We start from the raw sequence: 15191 nt of genomic DNA on the forward strand, positions 1-15191 counted from the left end.
TTATGTGGGCATATGTAGAATACAACTTGTGCTACGGAAGGCTCAAGTACCAAGCTTTTCGACAAGTCTTTTCTTCTCCGAATGGTTAGATCAAGGTCTTGTTGTGGATCAATCACCTCGAAGATAATAGTTATGCTCAAGACATTGTTCTATCAAAAGAGAGAAGACTGGTTGGAACGTTTTTATGAAAACAAACAACTCTTTGGATGATTTCATACCAAACTCGGATTTTTCTTTTTAAGACATATCAAAGATTTGAGTTCTGTACTTCATTTTCGATAGCTTTTTATTCAGTTAAAAACCTAACTGAATCACATTTATACTTTTCTGATTTGATTATGTACGTGCAAGTTTCTCTAGAAAAATAAATTCAATAAAGATATTTTCTACTTTTAACTTATTAGACCCTGGTAACTGATTTTTAATTGTTTAAGAAAGATAATAAAACACAGGGATATCTCAAAACTGGGATTAAAAAGCTATAACAAGTAGACAAAATCTTAGTGCATTAAAATCTTGAAAATTCAATGTGAAATTCTCCATAGATAAAATGGATAAAATAGTAGTAGATCTCAACAGTATCCAAGAAAATCCCTCCTTACATTCCAGTGAAAGCCTTCTTTGAGAAAGCAGAAGCACCAGCTGGTATCACCTTCAACACATTGAACCTCACAGTCTTGGACAATGGCCTGCAATTACCCAATAACAAGAAGATCAAATCAGTTTGGACTAGAAAACAAAATAAACAGAGATATTCAAGTTGTGAAATGAATTCGAATCATTACCTGCATTGGCCAATGATGACATGGTCACCTTCCTTGACACGGAAGCAAGGTGAGACATGAGCTGGGATGTTCGAATGCCTCTTCTCATACCTGTATTATAGAAGAAAAATGATAATTAACATCTTAGAGACTGATTTTGGACCAAGTAAAAATTGTGTACTAGTATGTATGTATTACCTCTGATACTTCTTGACAAAGTGAAGGTAATTCCTTCGCACGATAATGGTCCTCTGCATCTTGGCACTGTGGCAAGTACCAGCTAAGATACGACCTCTAATAGAAACAGTTCCAGTGAAAGGACATTTACTGTCAATGTAAGTTCCTGTTCCATAGGCAAAACAAACACAGCCACTTAAGAATAATGGATCTAATGTTGTAAGAAAAACATAATTCCAGAGTTTTGGACATGGATCTAACAGTTGTAAGAAAAAACATAAATACAAAGTTCTTGTTCACTAAAGCTAAAACCTAAAGACATAATCTCAAACAAACCTGAAATGGCTTCGCGAGGAGTCTTGAAGCCCAAGCCGATGTTCTTCACAAATCTGTTTCCACCCTTCCCAGGTCGCTTTCCCTTGCCTGATGTCTTGGAGCTGATCAAACACGGAAACAAATAGCAATGCATATAAGAATGAATCGCAAAGCACAATGAATAGAGTGAAATCGATTAATTACCTGAGGAAGACCTTAGGTTGCTTTAGAAAAGCTTTCTCAGTCTGGAAATGTAAAGAAAGAGTGTGAGAATCGATTGATTGGAAGGAAAGTCATCTTTGAGTGAGAGACGATCGAGTTCAAACCTGTTCCGCCATGGCTTGTTGTTTTGTTCCCGACAGGTAAGAATGTAGTAGAGAGGGGACGGATAGAGCGGCAGCGACGGCTTTATGCTTTCATGAAACAAAACCCTAATGTGGAAGAAGAGTTAAAATAACTTATTTCCTGCGCAACACAGCTTTATTGGACCCTTACATTTGGGCTTATATGCTTAGGCCAATAAAATAAGAAACCCAAACTTGAGGCCTGATTATGATTTGTTTAGACTATGTTGGATTCGAATTATAAAAGTCCGCTGCAGATAATCTTTTCTCTATTAATCTGCGTAATTATGTTACTTTCAAAAATCAAAGATTTGGTATAAAAATACTAATGAACCATTAATTAAACCATCTACCTACCAAGAAGACTTCCACAATAAAGAGCTTACTTCTTGTAGCAAGCTTATATCTTTTCATTTTTATGTTGCAATATCAAATCTCAAATGTATTATACCCCATGTTCGAAATTTCGCTAGGCGTGAGTCGGGCAGAAGGTCTACGCCTATCGAGTTGTCAAATAATCGGTGGTTAATCGGAGAGTAATCGGGGAGTAGTTTTTGTATTTTTAATTATAAATATATGAATATATAATGACATGTATGCAAATTCAACATAAAAATGTTATAGTCCAGTGGTTTGTTATGCTGTTGATTCTATGAAAGGTCATGGGTTCGAAATTCCAACAGCATATCATTAAAATTCTTTTTAATTGTGTGACATAAAATAAAATAAAAATAAAGCACCACATGCAATCGTCCCACATCGTTAAATCAAGAGGAAAGGAGATCTTGAAATCCCCAATAAATACATGAGGAAGCACTCGCTCTATTCTCAGACAAATGAGTCTGTAATAAAGCCCAATATCTGTCAATTACTTCAAATTTGTATCGGTTTTCTCGCTAAACCGATTAGTAACAGCGATTTGGTCAAATCGACGCGGTTGACTCCCGCGGAACATTTACCCGGTCGTCTAATCGGGTACTCGGGCGCGTTTTAGAACCCTAATTTATACCAAAAGAAGGTTTGTATAGTTTGGATATTGTATTTTTCTGGCAAATAAACGAATTTTATTGATAAACATTGTTGTATCAATTTGGAAGGATAAGAAAAACAATATAACGGGCCTAAGATCCATAACACTGGGCTTTAGGTTAAACCCTTAACTCCACCGGTAATCAATCACAATTCACAAAGTTTTGGGACCTTAACGATCAAACCACACCCGTCACCGAATTCAACATCATGACGACGACGACGACTGAGTTCGGCATCGTCTACGCCGTCCACATCATCGCCTCACACTTCGGTTCCGTCGCATCCGTAATTTTCAATCCCTTCTCTCTCTATCTCTCTCTCTCTAATGAATTTAAATTCAACTCAGTGAATGATGGTGTTAATTGCAGAAAGTGTGCGAGTGTCTTCTCCGCAGAGGACCGCTTTCCTCCCGAGATCTCTCTCGTTTAACCGAATCTGACAACATCAACCACAACAAAGTCAAGGACATTCTCTGCCTCTTGATTCAGCACAACTGCGTCCAAGCTTTCTCCATCGAACCTCCCGGTTAGTCCCCCCCCCGGTTTTCTCCTCTTCTTCTTTTGGTTTTCGGAATCAATGTATTTTCCAAATTCGAACTCGTTTCGGTATATGATTCGAATATGTAGATGGTTCGTCAGAGAGCAAAGCTACTGTTCAGTACATTGCACTGTTCAGCAGCATTATTCACCGTGTGAGGTTTAACAAGTTTTCCAAGGTTGTCAACGAAGAGCTTGGTTCTCAGGTTTGATGATGATGATTCCTTACATTCTTCATCGTTCTTCAACACTGTTTTTGACTTAATTAATCACGTTTAATTTTGGTAACAGTGCAAAGGAGTTCTTGAAGGTTTACTTAGTAACGGTAGGCTTACCTTGCAACAGCTGATAGATAGAGACAAAGGTGAGTGAGAGTCCTTTATTTTTTTTAATATTAATGCCACGGTTTACTCTTTACTGTAGGCGTAAAGGTTTTTGGTTTTTGTGTTATCTCAGAGTTTAAAAACTCACTAGGTCCAGAAGCGATCAGAGATTCTCTTGAGAAACTTGTTGCTGCACGTTTTGTTGAGCGCGTTCCTTCCCCCGAGCCTGTTCTTGGAAACAAAGAGGATGGTCCTGCTAAGAAAAGAGGCGCCAAAGCTTCCAAGGTTATTAACTCATTCATTCATGCTTGTTGTGTTGCTAGCAGCGACCACGACTCTCACTTTGGTTTGTTTATTCTATTTTTCGACCTCTTGGGAAACTGTTGCAGATCTTTAAAGAACCAGAAAGCTTAGAGGAGCGTATCCTCGAGGCAGCTACTCCAGTTGAAGCAATAAGGTTTCCGATCATATTCGAGCAAGATTCTAGTTCAGCATTAGCAGATGACGATAGCAGCAACATCTCTGAAGGGAAGGTAATCAGCATTTCTTAACATAACCCAGTTTTGGATGTTTTATATTCTCATGGATGAGAACTGAACATATATGTTCGTTCGTTCGTTCTTGATGTTTCTCTTTTGAACGGAAATGTATTTTTTTCAGCGTAAACAACCTGATGCGGACTCATCATGTCCGAGCAGTGAGGTGATCTGGCGTCCTAATTTCGAGGAGCTCATTCGCCGCCTTAGACATAAGGTACTTAAAACTCGTGTTTGTTGGCATTTTTTCATATTTATTTTTTTTGCTTACTCCCATCAATATTATGAATCTTCTGTTTTCTTTAAGGCGTGTGTGGAGATAGTGAAAGAGCGGAGAGATGAACGATGTGCCAATGTCTTGAAGGCAATGTTGGAAGTAGGAAGATCTCAGGAGAAGAAGGCGAAAACCGACAAGTCCGGTAAAGTCTGACGATGCTCTCTTTGTTTTCATGCAATTGATTGAAGTTCCACATTGTATGATTTCATCATAGTAAACTTATCTTCTTTTCAGTTCCGATGTCAGTGGATTCCATCTACGACGAGCTTATAAAGACAGACGCAGGCCGCGAAATGACACAAGGGCGAGTTGAAGAATGCCTTGAGCATTTGAGTGCAACGTCTTCTTATCTACCAGCGTTTGTGATAAAAACAGATGAATCATACATAGTTGGTATAGTAACTTCCTTCCAAAACCCCCCTGATTAGCTGATACTTACGGATTTGAAACTTACTTCGTTATTTTCATTTTGCAGATTTTAAATCCATTATCAGTGTAGCACAGAAAGATGAGGTGTGTTCCATTCATATATATATATATATATGCATACTTTTCCTGAAAACATTTCTGAAACTGATAGAAATGAGATGCTTTTAGATGGAATCAGTAGTTATGAGAAGATATGGGAAAGAAGCTTTCAGAATGTTCAGATACTTATCACAGGAAGACCGTTTTGTTGAGACCGATAAGGTGAGTGATCGTGTTTAATATAGAAACATCCATAAGCGGATACTGGTTTCTTAATATCTAATCTGCTTTATTTTCTGTGAAGATTGCTGATGCTGCACTGACTGAAAAGAAAGACACGCCGCAAGTCCTTTTGAAGATGTGGAAAGATGGTTACTTACATATGCAGGTATGAGCATTTCTTTGCCAAGTTGAAAACCAAATATTTTAAAGCGAAAGAGAGTTGGTTGATCTGAGATTCTTTCTTGTAGAAATTGGCGGTCACGGGAGTGTACATGCCGTTCCTATTGTGGAAGGTAAACAAGCCGATTGTGTCAAGGCAAATATTGGATGAGATGTATCATGCTTCCTTAAACTTGAGTCTCAGGTTTATCCATGAGGCGGATTCAGAGAAAGAGGTTAGACTTGCACTTAAAATCGATTGGAATTACTTGAAAACGACTAGATGTTGATGATGTGTTTTAAAGCTGATCCTAATGCTAAGACTAGTGTAAATTGTGTTTCTTTGTTTGTGTGTGTGTGGCAGTTGTTGTTGCTGCCAGTGGAGAAACTAGAAGGAGCGCTGAAGGAGAGACGGAATAAGTACAGAGTTAAGAGTGTGTTGCTCACTTCAGCTAGGTTTAAGATTGATGATGCTATTATGCTTTTCCATGACTTCTAAAGAAGATACCATTTCTATTTTCCTTTATTTAATTTGTTGGTTGGTCTTTTTACATTATCGTATTTTGTATGAGGTAATCACAAGTCGGAACTTTAAAAGTGATTTGGTATTGTTTCTATACTCATGTTTTAGAGTACTTTTTTGCATAAATATATCTCTAATTCATATCAACCAATAGAGAAAAGTATGTTACTGGCAAAATAGTTGCTTAGTCTTCTTCAGTGGATCAAAGGTTCATTAATGCTTTCTTGGTGACCCGGTGTCTTTCAAAGCTTCCGAGCTTTATGCGTTGTTGTGATGTCTTTGGCCAAGACAAAGCCCTATGTGTCTCCCTTCATTAGGAGCCGTTGGGGTACTCCTACTGATAGTATAAGGTTTTCGTCATTCCTTATTTCACCTTTCTTTTTGTCTGCTCCATACAATTTTTTTATGTCATCTTCTACCCTTCAAATCGTCATATAAACATAAATATGCATAGAGCAGACAAAAAGAAAGGTGAAATAGGGAATGACGAAAACCTACCTATATATGTGCAAATAGCCTATTGATTGTAAAAACCCAATGGTTAGCTAGCTCTTGTTAATAAACCCCTTTAGTGTAACAAGAGCATATAATAGGAAGCCATTTACTTCCGGGTTGATCATAGAAGCTTACACAAACCCTTGTAGAAAATAAAAAAGATATGAATCCTCCAAGGTAAGGACCAACTAAGCATCCAGTTGCTGCAAATAGACATTTTGAGAGGTGGTTTTTGGATCGCTTGATGCAGGATGCCTTATTATTACTAATTAAAAAAGAATGCCATATTTATATATAATTCTGAACATAAAAAAGATCCTCTCAAATATAATCGATGGTAGGAAAGAAGCAAACTTCCAGGAAGTATGAGATAAAAGTGAAATAATCTTTTCCATAATCCAGAAAAGAGTACTGAAAAAAAACTGACGAAGCAAAAAAAAAAGGGTCTGATACACAAAAATCCAGAGATGAAAACGACGACAAGATAAAACCTAAACAAGAAGGTATCCCTCACTTCTTCTCTTCTTTCTCAGCATCAGCAGCCCTCTTGGCTCTAGCACCTGCATGTCTCTTGTTTGTACGCTCTAGACGGATCTTGTCATAAGCATTGAACGATTTCATCTCAGCGGTCAATTTCACTAGCTCAGTTGCTTGCTTCTCACGTACGATAGGCATGTAGTCTCCCTGGACTTGAGTGGCATTAGCCAACTCTTCGGCAGTAGAATCACCAGCCTAAAACAACAAAAGTAGAAAAAAAGATCAGAGCACAGGACAAAAAGATAATTCTTTAACAGGAAAATGGTTGTTTGGAAGTGGTACCTTGACCTTCCTGGCACGACGTGGGAAGATGACCAACTTAGCCTTGTAGGTTTTAAGCCTCTGGACATTGGACTGAAGACCCTCCAAAGATCTGTTCTTGCGACGATGGTCAACAGAGATACCAATGGTTGGTGCCAACTTTTTTGGGATTCCAGCAGCCTGATTCAATCAAAGAGAGATAACTAAACAAATACGAACAAAACATCCAATAGTGAAACTTCAAAAAAAAAAGATAGAGAATACCACAAACCTTAAGCTCTTCAAGAGTGAATCCTTTACCAGTCCTGACCTTCATGTTGTACTTAAGGGTCTGACCGTGCACCACAGGGCGGAGAGGTCCAGCGGTGGGACGGGGGAAGATCTTCACAGCCTTCTTTTGTCTCGCTGAAACAACAAAACACATGTCAGAAATTAAATACAGAGACGAATATGGTTTTAAACTCTATAACTAACCAGCTCTTCTTCTGGTTTTCCTGGCAGGCTGGTTGAACCATGTCTTGACATAGTTCTGCCAGTGCTTCTTGAAATGACCATTCGGGATAACATTGTTGTGCTTCATTTCTTCACCTCGGCTGTAATTAATAAATCATCAGCATGAGATCGAATATTATTTCAAAAAGCCTCAACAAAAAATCATATTATTTTGGCTTCCATCAAATGATATAACAATTACAAATCTCTTAACGAATGTGACTAAGCCAATCAGTGAGACTGTAGTCTTAATCAAGACAAGAAAGATACTTTCATTACCCCGACAAAACTAAAACAGACAATGAACTCAAGAAAACGCTTATATCAAGATGCATATGCAACCCTAACGATAGGTCTCACTAGAAAAAAATCACAGGGGACGGAGACGAGAGTGTTAAAGATGAAGAACTCACAATGTTACTGAACAGAGCTTCCTTCCTCCTGCGGCGAGACGAGATAAAATGTCTAGGCTTCTTTGACGACTAGGTTAAAGTATTTAAATACTAAAACCCTAATAGATAGCTGTCGAACTCTTTGTTTTATTGGGCCCTTTATGTTAACAGGCCCACTTAAAAGCCCGTTACAAGAAATAAAGCTCACAAGTTCAGATAACAAAAAAAAAGCCTTTTATTTCAGTATGTTGACTTTTTTGGCTTAGGGTTTTCTCACTAAACTGATCCTTCTACTAATCAAACACAATGGGAAGAAGGGTTATGAAGCTGCTGCACCGTCACTAACCATTTTCATCTCTAAGCTTTAGTTGGATTCGTCTACTAGGCTGTGTTTGCGTTTGGTTTTGCCATTGGTTCACGGAAATGGAACACAAATCGTACGATTCTTTATTTCGTTTATGTCTGCTCCAAACCCTATATAACTCGTTCAAAACCTAATGTTATTGTTTTTATTTGGTCAGAAAAATCGGTGGCGAGAGTTTGAGAAATAGAGATGCTGTGAAAGAGGACAGGCTCAGTGTATTACCTGATGATTTGCTTCTGAGAATATTATCTCCGCTTCGAACAGAAGATGCGATATACACGAGCTTTTTGTCTAAACGCTGGAGATATCTCTGTAAGATGGTACCAAATCTCAAGTTCGACTCTTATTACTCCTACGCATTTTCGGAGCACGTTTACAAGTCTCTGGCGTTACACAAAGCTCCCTTCCTCGAGAGTCTGCACGTGAAAATTCGACACGAAAGCGACGCGTCCGATGTTGGAATATGGATCGGAGCTGCGTTGGCGCGTAACGTGCGTAGACTGATACTCAGCGTTACGTTTATCAACGAGGTGGTCAGATTCCCGAGCGTTTTGTTTAGCTGGAACGACACGCTCGTGTTCTTGAAACTCAAACATTGCATTGTTCTAAACTTTCCTTCTAGGGTTTGCTTGGTGTCTCTTAGGAATCTGCACCTTTACTTCGTGATGTTCCGTGACGAAGAATCTGTTTGCAACCTTTTGAGTGGTTGCCCTAGGCTTGAAGATCTGGTCGTGTACCGAGGAAGCGCTGTAGATGTGGTGACTTTCACTATTGATGTGCCGTCGTTACAAAGACTGACCATGGCAGAGGATAGCCCGGAGGAAAGAGACGGAGGAGGCTATGTGATAAACGCTCCTTCTTTGAGATACTTAGACGTTTCAGGGTTCGTTGGTCGTGAGGTTTTTCTGATTGAGAATTTGCCAGAGCTGGTGGAGGCAAACGTTGTTGACGTTTACGATATAGCCAATGAGAACATTATGGCGTCTCTTACTTCTGCCACACGGCTTTGCTTACGCTTATCACCCTTACAGGTATTTTTTAAAAAGATTTGCATTTGCACCTTTCCTTCTTAACATCATTGTTGTAGTGTACTAATTAATTAAGAGTTGCTTCTTGCGCAGATCAAGTATCCTACTGGTAGTATCTTTTGTCAGCTGGTATCTTTGGAGTTATGTACAGGTAAAAAAGAGTGGTGGAATCTACTTGCGCGCATGCTCGATAGTTCTCCTAAACTGCAAATCCTCAAGCTGGTCCCTGTAAGCCATTTCCATTAGGCGCAGCTACTTTGTTTTCACAACTGTTCTGATGATCTAAAGTTTATTTTAAATTGCATTTGGTTTTAGGCGTATTATTTAAGGGATGTAGATCGTCCTGTGAGTGGAAAATGGAACCAACCTAAATGTGTACCAGAATGTTTGTTGTTGCATCTTGAGACATTTGTGTGGAAAAGATTCAAATGGCAACGAGAAGATGAGAAGGAATTGGCTACATACATTCTACAAAACTCGATATGTTTGAAGAAAGCAGTTTTCTCCACAAAACCCATCAACCCGGAAAAACTGGAAAAGTTGGGAAAGAGACGTGAGGTGATCAACGAGTTGACTTGTGTTGTCAGGGCTTCTTCAAATTCATGTCACCTAGTATTCAAATCCGAGTGATCATCTCTTGAACTTTTACTATGCTGTTTTGGCCACTAGAATCTTTCATTTTGAGAAAAAAAATATTCAGATATATTTTAAAGAGTAGGAGGTGTGGAAAAGAAAAACTAAGATGGGAGTGAGAAATTATTTAGTTTTCTGATGAATGTTGAATAAAACTAAAGAGTAGTTAACCTTTCATTTCGAATTATAACTGAGATATATTATGTATGTCGCTTTATATATTTTCATTTTTTCCATACGTTTTGAGGGTTGAATTTACAAAGTGGCAATCTAGAAAATTATAGGGAGTCAACGTAGCAATAGTTTGTCCCTTCAAAAAGAGGCAAAAGAACGTAGATCACCATTGGTTTTGCCAATCTTGGATAGCTAGATGAAGAGCATGATTAGGTATGAGATTGCAATCTTCCATCTTCAGGTTTGTCATCGGCGACGTATCGTGCCCATTCGCTAACCATTCCCTAATCGCTTCCGCTTCGTAAGTAAACCCATCTGCTGCTATCAACGGATCTTTCATCACTTCCTGTGCTCACAACAGCAAACAAACAAACAAAGAAACAAAACCATTCTAAGTTTTGTCTTTAAATCCCTCATCATCAAACTCTGTTCAGACATTGAGAAAGTACCTGGAAAATCGGGCATAGGTAATGAGAAGGAGGCTTGCGTGGAACTTTCTGGTTCGCGTACGATGATGTTTCTGATAAAGGTCCTTCAGGGGCTTTCATGCGGTCTATAACCCGCAGAACGATGGGTAAGTCTGGTCGATTCAACGGGTTTTTCTTACAGCAACGGATGGCTATATTAGCTAGCTTCTTTCCTCGCGCCACTGGCCAATCCCCTGCTGAGTTATCCAGAACGGCGCTGATGTTATCATTCTCCACAGCACATTTGACGTCTCTCAGTACCCCAGAGAGAGGTCTTCTGGTGAGAAGCTGAAGGAGGATCATTCCAAACGAGTATATGTCTGACTCCAGCGTCATTTCACCGGAGACAAAGTAATGTGGATCAACGTGAGGATCAGATTTATCGATGCCATCGATCGGGATTAGCTGAGAGATCCCGTAGTCGCTAATTTTGGTGACGAGGTTAGAGTCGAGGAGAATCTTGGACGGTTTTAGGTTTCCGTGGATGATGCAAGGAACGTTCGAGTGAAGAAACAGGAGAGCAGAGCATATCTCAGAGGCAATCCTGATCCGAGACTCCCATGGAAGCGCAGGAACGTTGTTTGCAGATGAAAAGCAGTCTTCGAGGCTCCCGTTGGGAATGTATTGATAGATAAGAGAGCGAGACTCTGGACAAGTACCCACTATTGTTACCAGGTTTGGATGCCTTACTCTGCTTAAAATCTCCACCTGAAATCCAAATAAAAAAGACAATTAGAATATATGTGGATGATGTTTTGCATATGTAATAATAGATAAGGCTCTTTACCTGACGCTCAAACTCAATGTGATTCTGGGATCCATATGAAGGCAGCATCTTTACTGCTACTTGAAGATTTTGAAGATTCCCTTTGTAGACACTTCCGTATTTGCCTTCTCCAAGTTTCCAGGACGGATCGAACTCGTCAGTAGCTTTATTGATTTCCATAAAAGAATAGTCGAGCACTTCTGAACCGGAAGACGCTATACTCTTCCCTTTTACCAATCTCCTCAATGCGTTTACTTCCTTTATCGCATTCTCATGATCGATACGGATCTCATCCCTTTTCTGCCTGAAACTTTTCAAGAGCTCCATAGCCGTATCAAACTTCTCACCATGTTCTTTTTCCAAGTCTTGCAGTTTCTTTATCTGGCTCTCCAACTTAAGATTATCGCTCCGAACTATCTGAAGTTTTTTCGTGAATCCGTTGCTCTGCTCTATTACAGTCTTTACTTCACCCTTTTCTTTCTCTAGCAATTCCTCTAATTTCTTTCTTCGACTTTGCTCCTTAATGCATAAGCCCTCCAAGGCTTTCGCCTGTGAGATGGCATGACAACAACAACAGATTAAAAAAAAAGTTAAACCGGGAAATACGAGTTTGACAAAGTGCCAGTGGCTTAAGAATCTCTAGCAGTGACACCAACTATTCAACTTTATTTCGTGACAGCAAAAAAAATACAGCCTCTGAGGCAAAGCTTGCACATCTTAAGAATCTACATTCATTTCTTTGAAAACTGAGAAATATATTGGACTTATAACCTTGCATAAAGCCTCCATGGTACTGTCACCCTCTTTCCATTCGTTTCGAGCTTCCCCATAGACAGTTCTCTCTGATTGGCTGATATCATGCATGGCTTTATCATACCTATGAACTTCCCCCGCTACTTTTCCTTCACGCTTCTTCTCCTGAAATTCCACAGGATCACCAGGCTGATTAATTGCTTGCTCATACTAAAAATCTACAGCATCATGTTAACTTCAAGTAGAGCTCTCAATATATCGCAAACACAAAGCTACTCTCATAAATCGTTTCTACAAAGTAGTTCAAAACATCTCTAGGTAAACAACTTGAAGAAAAATCGACCTCTGTAATTATTAGCCAAAACAAAGTCTTTTCACGCGACAAAATACAATTACTAAGGGGATTTACAGTTACTGCATGACCAGTATTATCATGAAAGATGAGCTTAAAGATGAAGTGAACTCTTCTTACCTCGACATTTGAGGGAGTTCGGGTATCTGAGCCAACTACTTCAGGACTAGCTGGCTCTGGGCCAACCTGCTCTCCAAAAGAAGAACTCGAACCTGAAGATAAGTGAGTAGTTCGTCTTGGTTCTACCTTTTCTCTCTCCAGCTGATTTGTGTCTTTCTCACCATCTGCACAATTCTGTAACAAAGTTACCATACAGAGACAAATAAAACTGATAGCAAAGGATATCATATGCAGAGGGGCGTTGCAAAATCCAAGCAAAGCCCTACCTTGTTCAAGGAGGCTACGCCAATATCTTAACCTTCTCCTCATATAAGAGGATTCCAGTTTTTCTGATCTCCTTGTCTCAGTATCGGAATCTAGCTGCACTAGGGGAGGCATTGTTTGTCTGTTATTACTATCGTCGTTTGTTGCCCTGTTTTTAAGAGTGTTTTTTTATGTTATATGAATAGAGGTCGAAAACAAAAACAGATAGTAGAAGCGTTTAATTGAAGGTAACGAAGTTTCTACAGATGTCTCATTCACTGTTTGTGCAGCATTCGAGAGGAAAAAAAAGTTTTACCTTGTAAAGATAAGGTAGCCTTTACACAGAAACCAAATATGGCAGGAATCAGGAGCTTTTTTGCAAACGAATATGGCTTTCTTGGATTTTAAATCCGTCATTCTCCTGGCATGTCAAAGTTAAATAGATAATATGAATGTCAGAGGTCAGAAGAAAAAACAATCTATAACGTAAGAGATCAAATAAAAAAAATCATATGTTTACCATGAGTAATGCTTATCTGATGCAGCTCCCATTACGAGCCACTTAATATTATGTCGAGCAATCAAGTCTACGATACCTTCCTCGATATTTTGTCCCGCAATGCAAAGTTTATCTGTTTGAACCTAGAAAAGAACTATGTCAATTCAGGGGTCCTCACTAGGAATGCCTTAAAAACTAAAGTAAGCTCTAAAATTTTGAGGACCGAAACAATAGGGTACAAGGCATTTCCGTTTAGGTAATATCTTTATATGAAAAACTAACATCTACCAATTCTATCAACTAATACATGGAAAAGAAGAGACAATTAAAACCTCAGTTTCAGAGAAAAGGCGTAGATAGGAATCCATAAGCTCATCGACTTTTTGTTTATCAACACGCTCAATCACCTTGACAGCATGTTTCCTAAAGGTACCACCAGCAAGTTTCTTTTGTGCTGTAGTTTACGCAAAAAAAAAAAAAAAATCTCAGAAATGACCAAGTCTTCACAGCCTTGGAGAAATAATACCATAATTCACCGCAAAAAACAAGTAATTAAGAGAGAGAATCTCACTCCAGGAGGCTGGCCCTGGCCGAGCAGGACGATGGACGTAAAGCAAGCAAATCTTCTTGCCGGAGAAGTTACGCGCCGCCCAAAGCACCGTCGTTTTGCTCCGCTCCACATCTTCGGCGACCGCGACGAAGATCGTCTCATCCACATCTAAAGCCACTTCGTCTCCAATACTCCCCATCTTTCGTCCACCGATTCAATCTCTCGATTTTAGCAGCTTTCTACAAGCATCTGTTCGATTCTGTGATACATACACAAAGTCGCGTGGGAAGTCGTCGTGAGATTTCCTCAAAATTGGAATCGGTTTTTGTGGCTGACTCGGTTTTTTTGAGTCAACCGGGTTTTTACCTATTCTCGATGAATAGTCTCTCCTACCACCGGAGATACATTTGTGTTATACGGTAGTCTTCCTATTTTCTCGACCTGTAATTTTATTTTATTATTGAAGTAATTAACGATTAAGAAACGTAACATTAAACAGGGACCCATGTGAAGAATTCCTATCATAGAGAATTTCTTTTATTTTATTTTTGTTTTTTTGTCGGCAGAGAATTTCTTTTATTCTTTTGCTAAAATACACATTTGAATACATTATATGGAACTATATTAGGAATTTCGAACTAAAAATACTTAAAAAGATTTTAAAATTATAAATTATATGACAAATCAGTAAAAAGAGCTTTCTTTTACCCAAAGAAAATGTAATTAGTCTGGTGGTTGTGTGCTACGGTGAAAAATTCAATGTCCTAGGATCAAGTGTCTTTGAAAACTACTTTTGTTTGGTAAACATTGAAACAACGATGTTATTTTTTCTGCTTGATTTTAAAATAAAAAAAATTAAACATATGTTAAACCAAATCTCAAACTAAATAATTTCATGGACCACTTAAAAGTTAAAACCAAACTAACCCCCTACTAAACCAAGTTAATTAAAAATTATAAAATTGAACCGAATTCATAACAGAAGCCTGAACCAGAAACTGAAAATTTCGGTTTGGTTTGGGTTAAAATCCTATGCCTAAGGCTATATAAGCCGCCCTGCTTCTCCGTCGAGGTGAACGCGGGTGAACCACAAGTAAATAAATAGATAAATTTTATTATATAGTGATATATTAGCTATGAAAATAAATATATAGAAACGTAAATTAAGTATTTTCTAATATTTTATAAAACATAAAATAATATTTTAGATATGTATATATTTTCTGTTTAAAAACCATTTAGAAAATATTTAACTTTAGTTTCTTTTTTTTTATTTGACATAAAAATATCAAAAATAGTTTAGATTATTTTTTTAAAAATTGTAACAAGTTAAGATTTATGAAATTTAACAAAAAGTATCAAGACTTAAAAATTTATAAATATATATAT

General features: G+C 38.3%; 5 protein-coding genes across 5 annotated transcripts; 2 read left to right on the forward strand and 3 right to left on the reverse strand.

Annotated features, from left to right (window-relative positions):
- Positions 1-489: 489 nt before the first annotated feature.
- On the reverse strand, positions 490-1739 carry LOC130505686 (40S ribosomal protein S11-3-like). Its single transcript, XM_057000290.1, has 6 exons — positions 1583-1739; positions 1461-1501; positions 1278-1378; positions 963-1107; positions 786-875; positions 490-689 (listed from the first exon to the last, which is right to left on the reverse strand). The coding sequence occupies exons 1-6, from the start codon at positions 1592-1594 to the stop codon at positions 599-601; spliced, it is 480 nt and encodes a 159-aa protein (XP_056856270.1). The 5' UTR covers positions 1595-1739; the 3' UTR covers positions 490-598.
- Positions 1740-2446: 707 nt separating this feature from the next.
- Positions 2447-5770, forward strand: LOC108836393 (uncharacterized). Its single transcript, XM_057000289.1, has 15 exons — positions 2447-2618; positions 2698-2917; positions 3001-3157; positions 3259-3374; positions 3460-3532; positions 3625-3776; positions 3881-4024; positions 4152-4244; positions 4335-4446; positions 4539-4697; positions 4780-4817; positions 4902-4994; positions 5077-5160; positions 5243-5389; positions 5518-5770. Exons 2-15 carry the CDS (start codon positions 2840-2842, stop codon positions 5650-5652), a joined length of 1581 nt encoding a protein of 526 aa, XP_056856269.1. The 5' UTR covers positions 2447-2618; positions 2698-2839; the 3' UTR covers positions 5653-5770.
- A 708-nt stretch (positions 5771-6478) lies between these two features.
- On the reverse strand, positions 6479-7973 carry LOC108856661 (60S ribosomal protein L13-2). Its single transcript, XM_018630514.2, has 5 exons — positions 7875-7973; positions 7444-7562; positions 7241-7374; positions 6991-7149; positions 6479-6903 (listed from the first exon to the last, which is right to left on the reverse strand). Exons 2-5 carry the CDS (start codon positions 7547-7549, stop codon positions 6682-6684), a joined length of 621 nt encoding a protein of 206 aa, XP_018486016.1. The 5' UTR covers positions 7550-7562; positions 7875-7973; the 3' UTR covers positions 6479-6681.
- A 135-nt stretch (positions 7974-8108) lies between these two features.
- Positions 8109-10027, forward strand: LOC108863351 (FBD-associated F-box protein At3g49020-like). The gene is made up of 4 exons (XM_018637746.2): positions 8109-8290; positions 8375-9248; positions 9339-9473; positions 9561-10027. Exons 1-4 carry the CDS (start codon positions 8277-8279, stop codon positions 9873-9875), a joined length of 1338 nt encoding a protein of 445 aa, XP_018493248.1. The 5' UTR covers positions 8109-8276; the 3' UTR covers positions 9876-10027.
- A 49-nt stretch (positions 10028-10076) lies between these two features.
- Positions 10077-14218, reverse strand: LOC108863350 (U-box domain-containing protein 32). Its single transcript, XM_018637745.2, has 10 exons — positions 13824-14218; positions 13585-13706; positions 13274-13395; positions 13070-13174; positions 12777-12922; positions 12511-12674; positions 12057-12203; positions 11307-11834; positions 10502-11227; positions 10077-10398 (listed from the first exon to the last, which is right to left on the reverse strand). The coding sequence occupies exons 1-10, from the start codon at positions 13999-14001 to the stop codon at positions 10216-10218; spliced, it is 2421 nt and encodes an 806-aa protein (XP_018493247.1). The 5' UTR covers positions 14002-14218; the 3' UTR covers positions 10077-10215.
- Positions 14219-15191: the final 973 nt, after the last annotated feature.

This window comes from Raphanus sativus, unplaced genomic scaffold, assembly GCF_000801105.2.
Source record: "Raphanus sativus cultivar WK10039 unplaced genomic scaffold, ASM80110v3 Scaffold2504, whole genome shotgun sequence".
NCBI classification, from domain to species: Eukaryota; Viridiplantae; Streptophyta; class Magnoliopsida; order Brassicales; family Brassicaceae; genus Raphanus; species Raphanus sativus.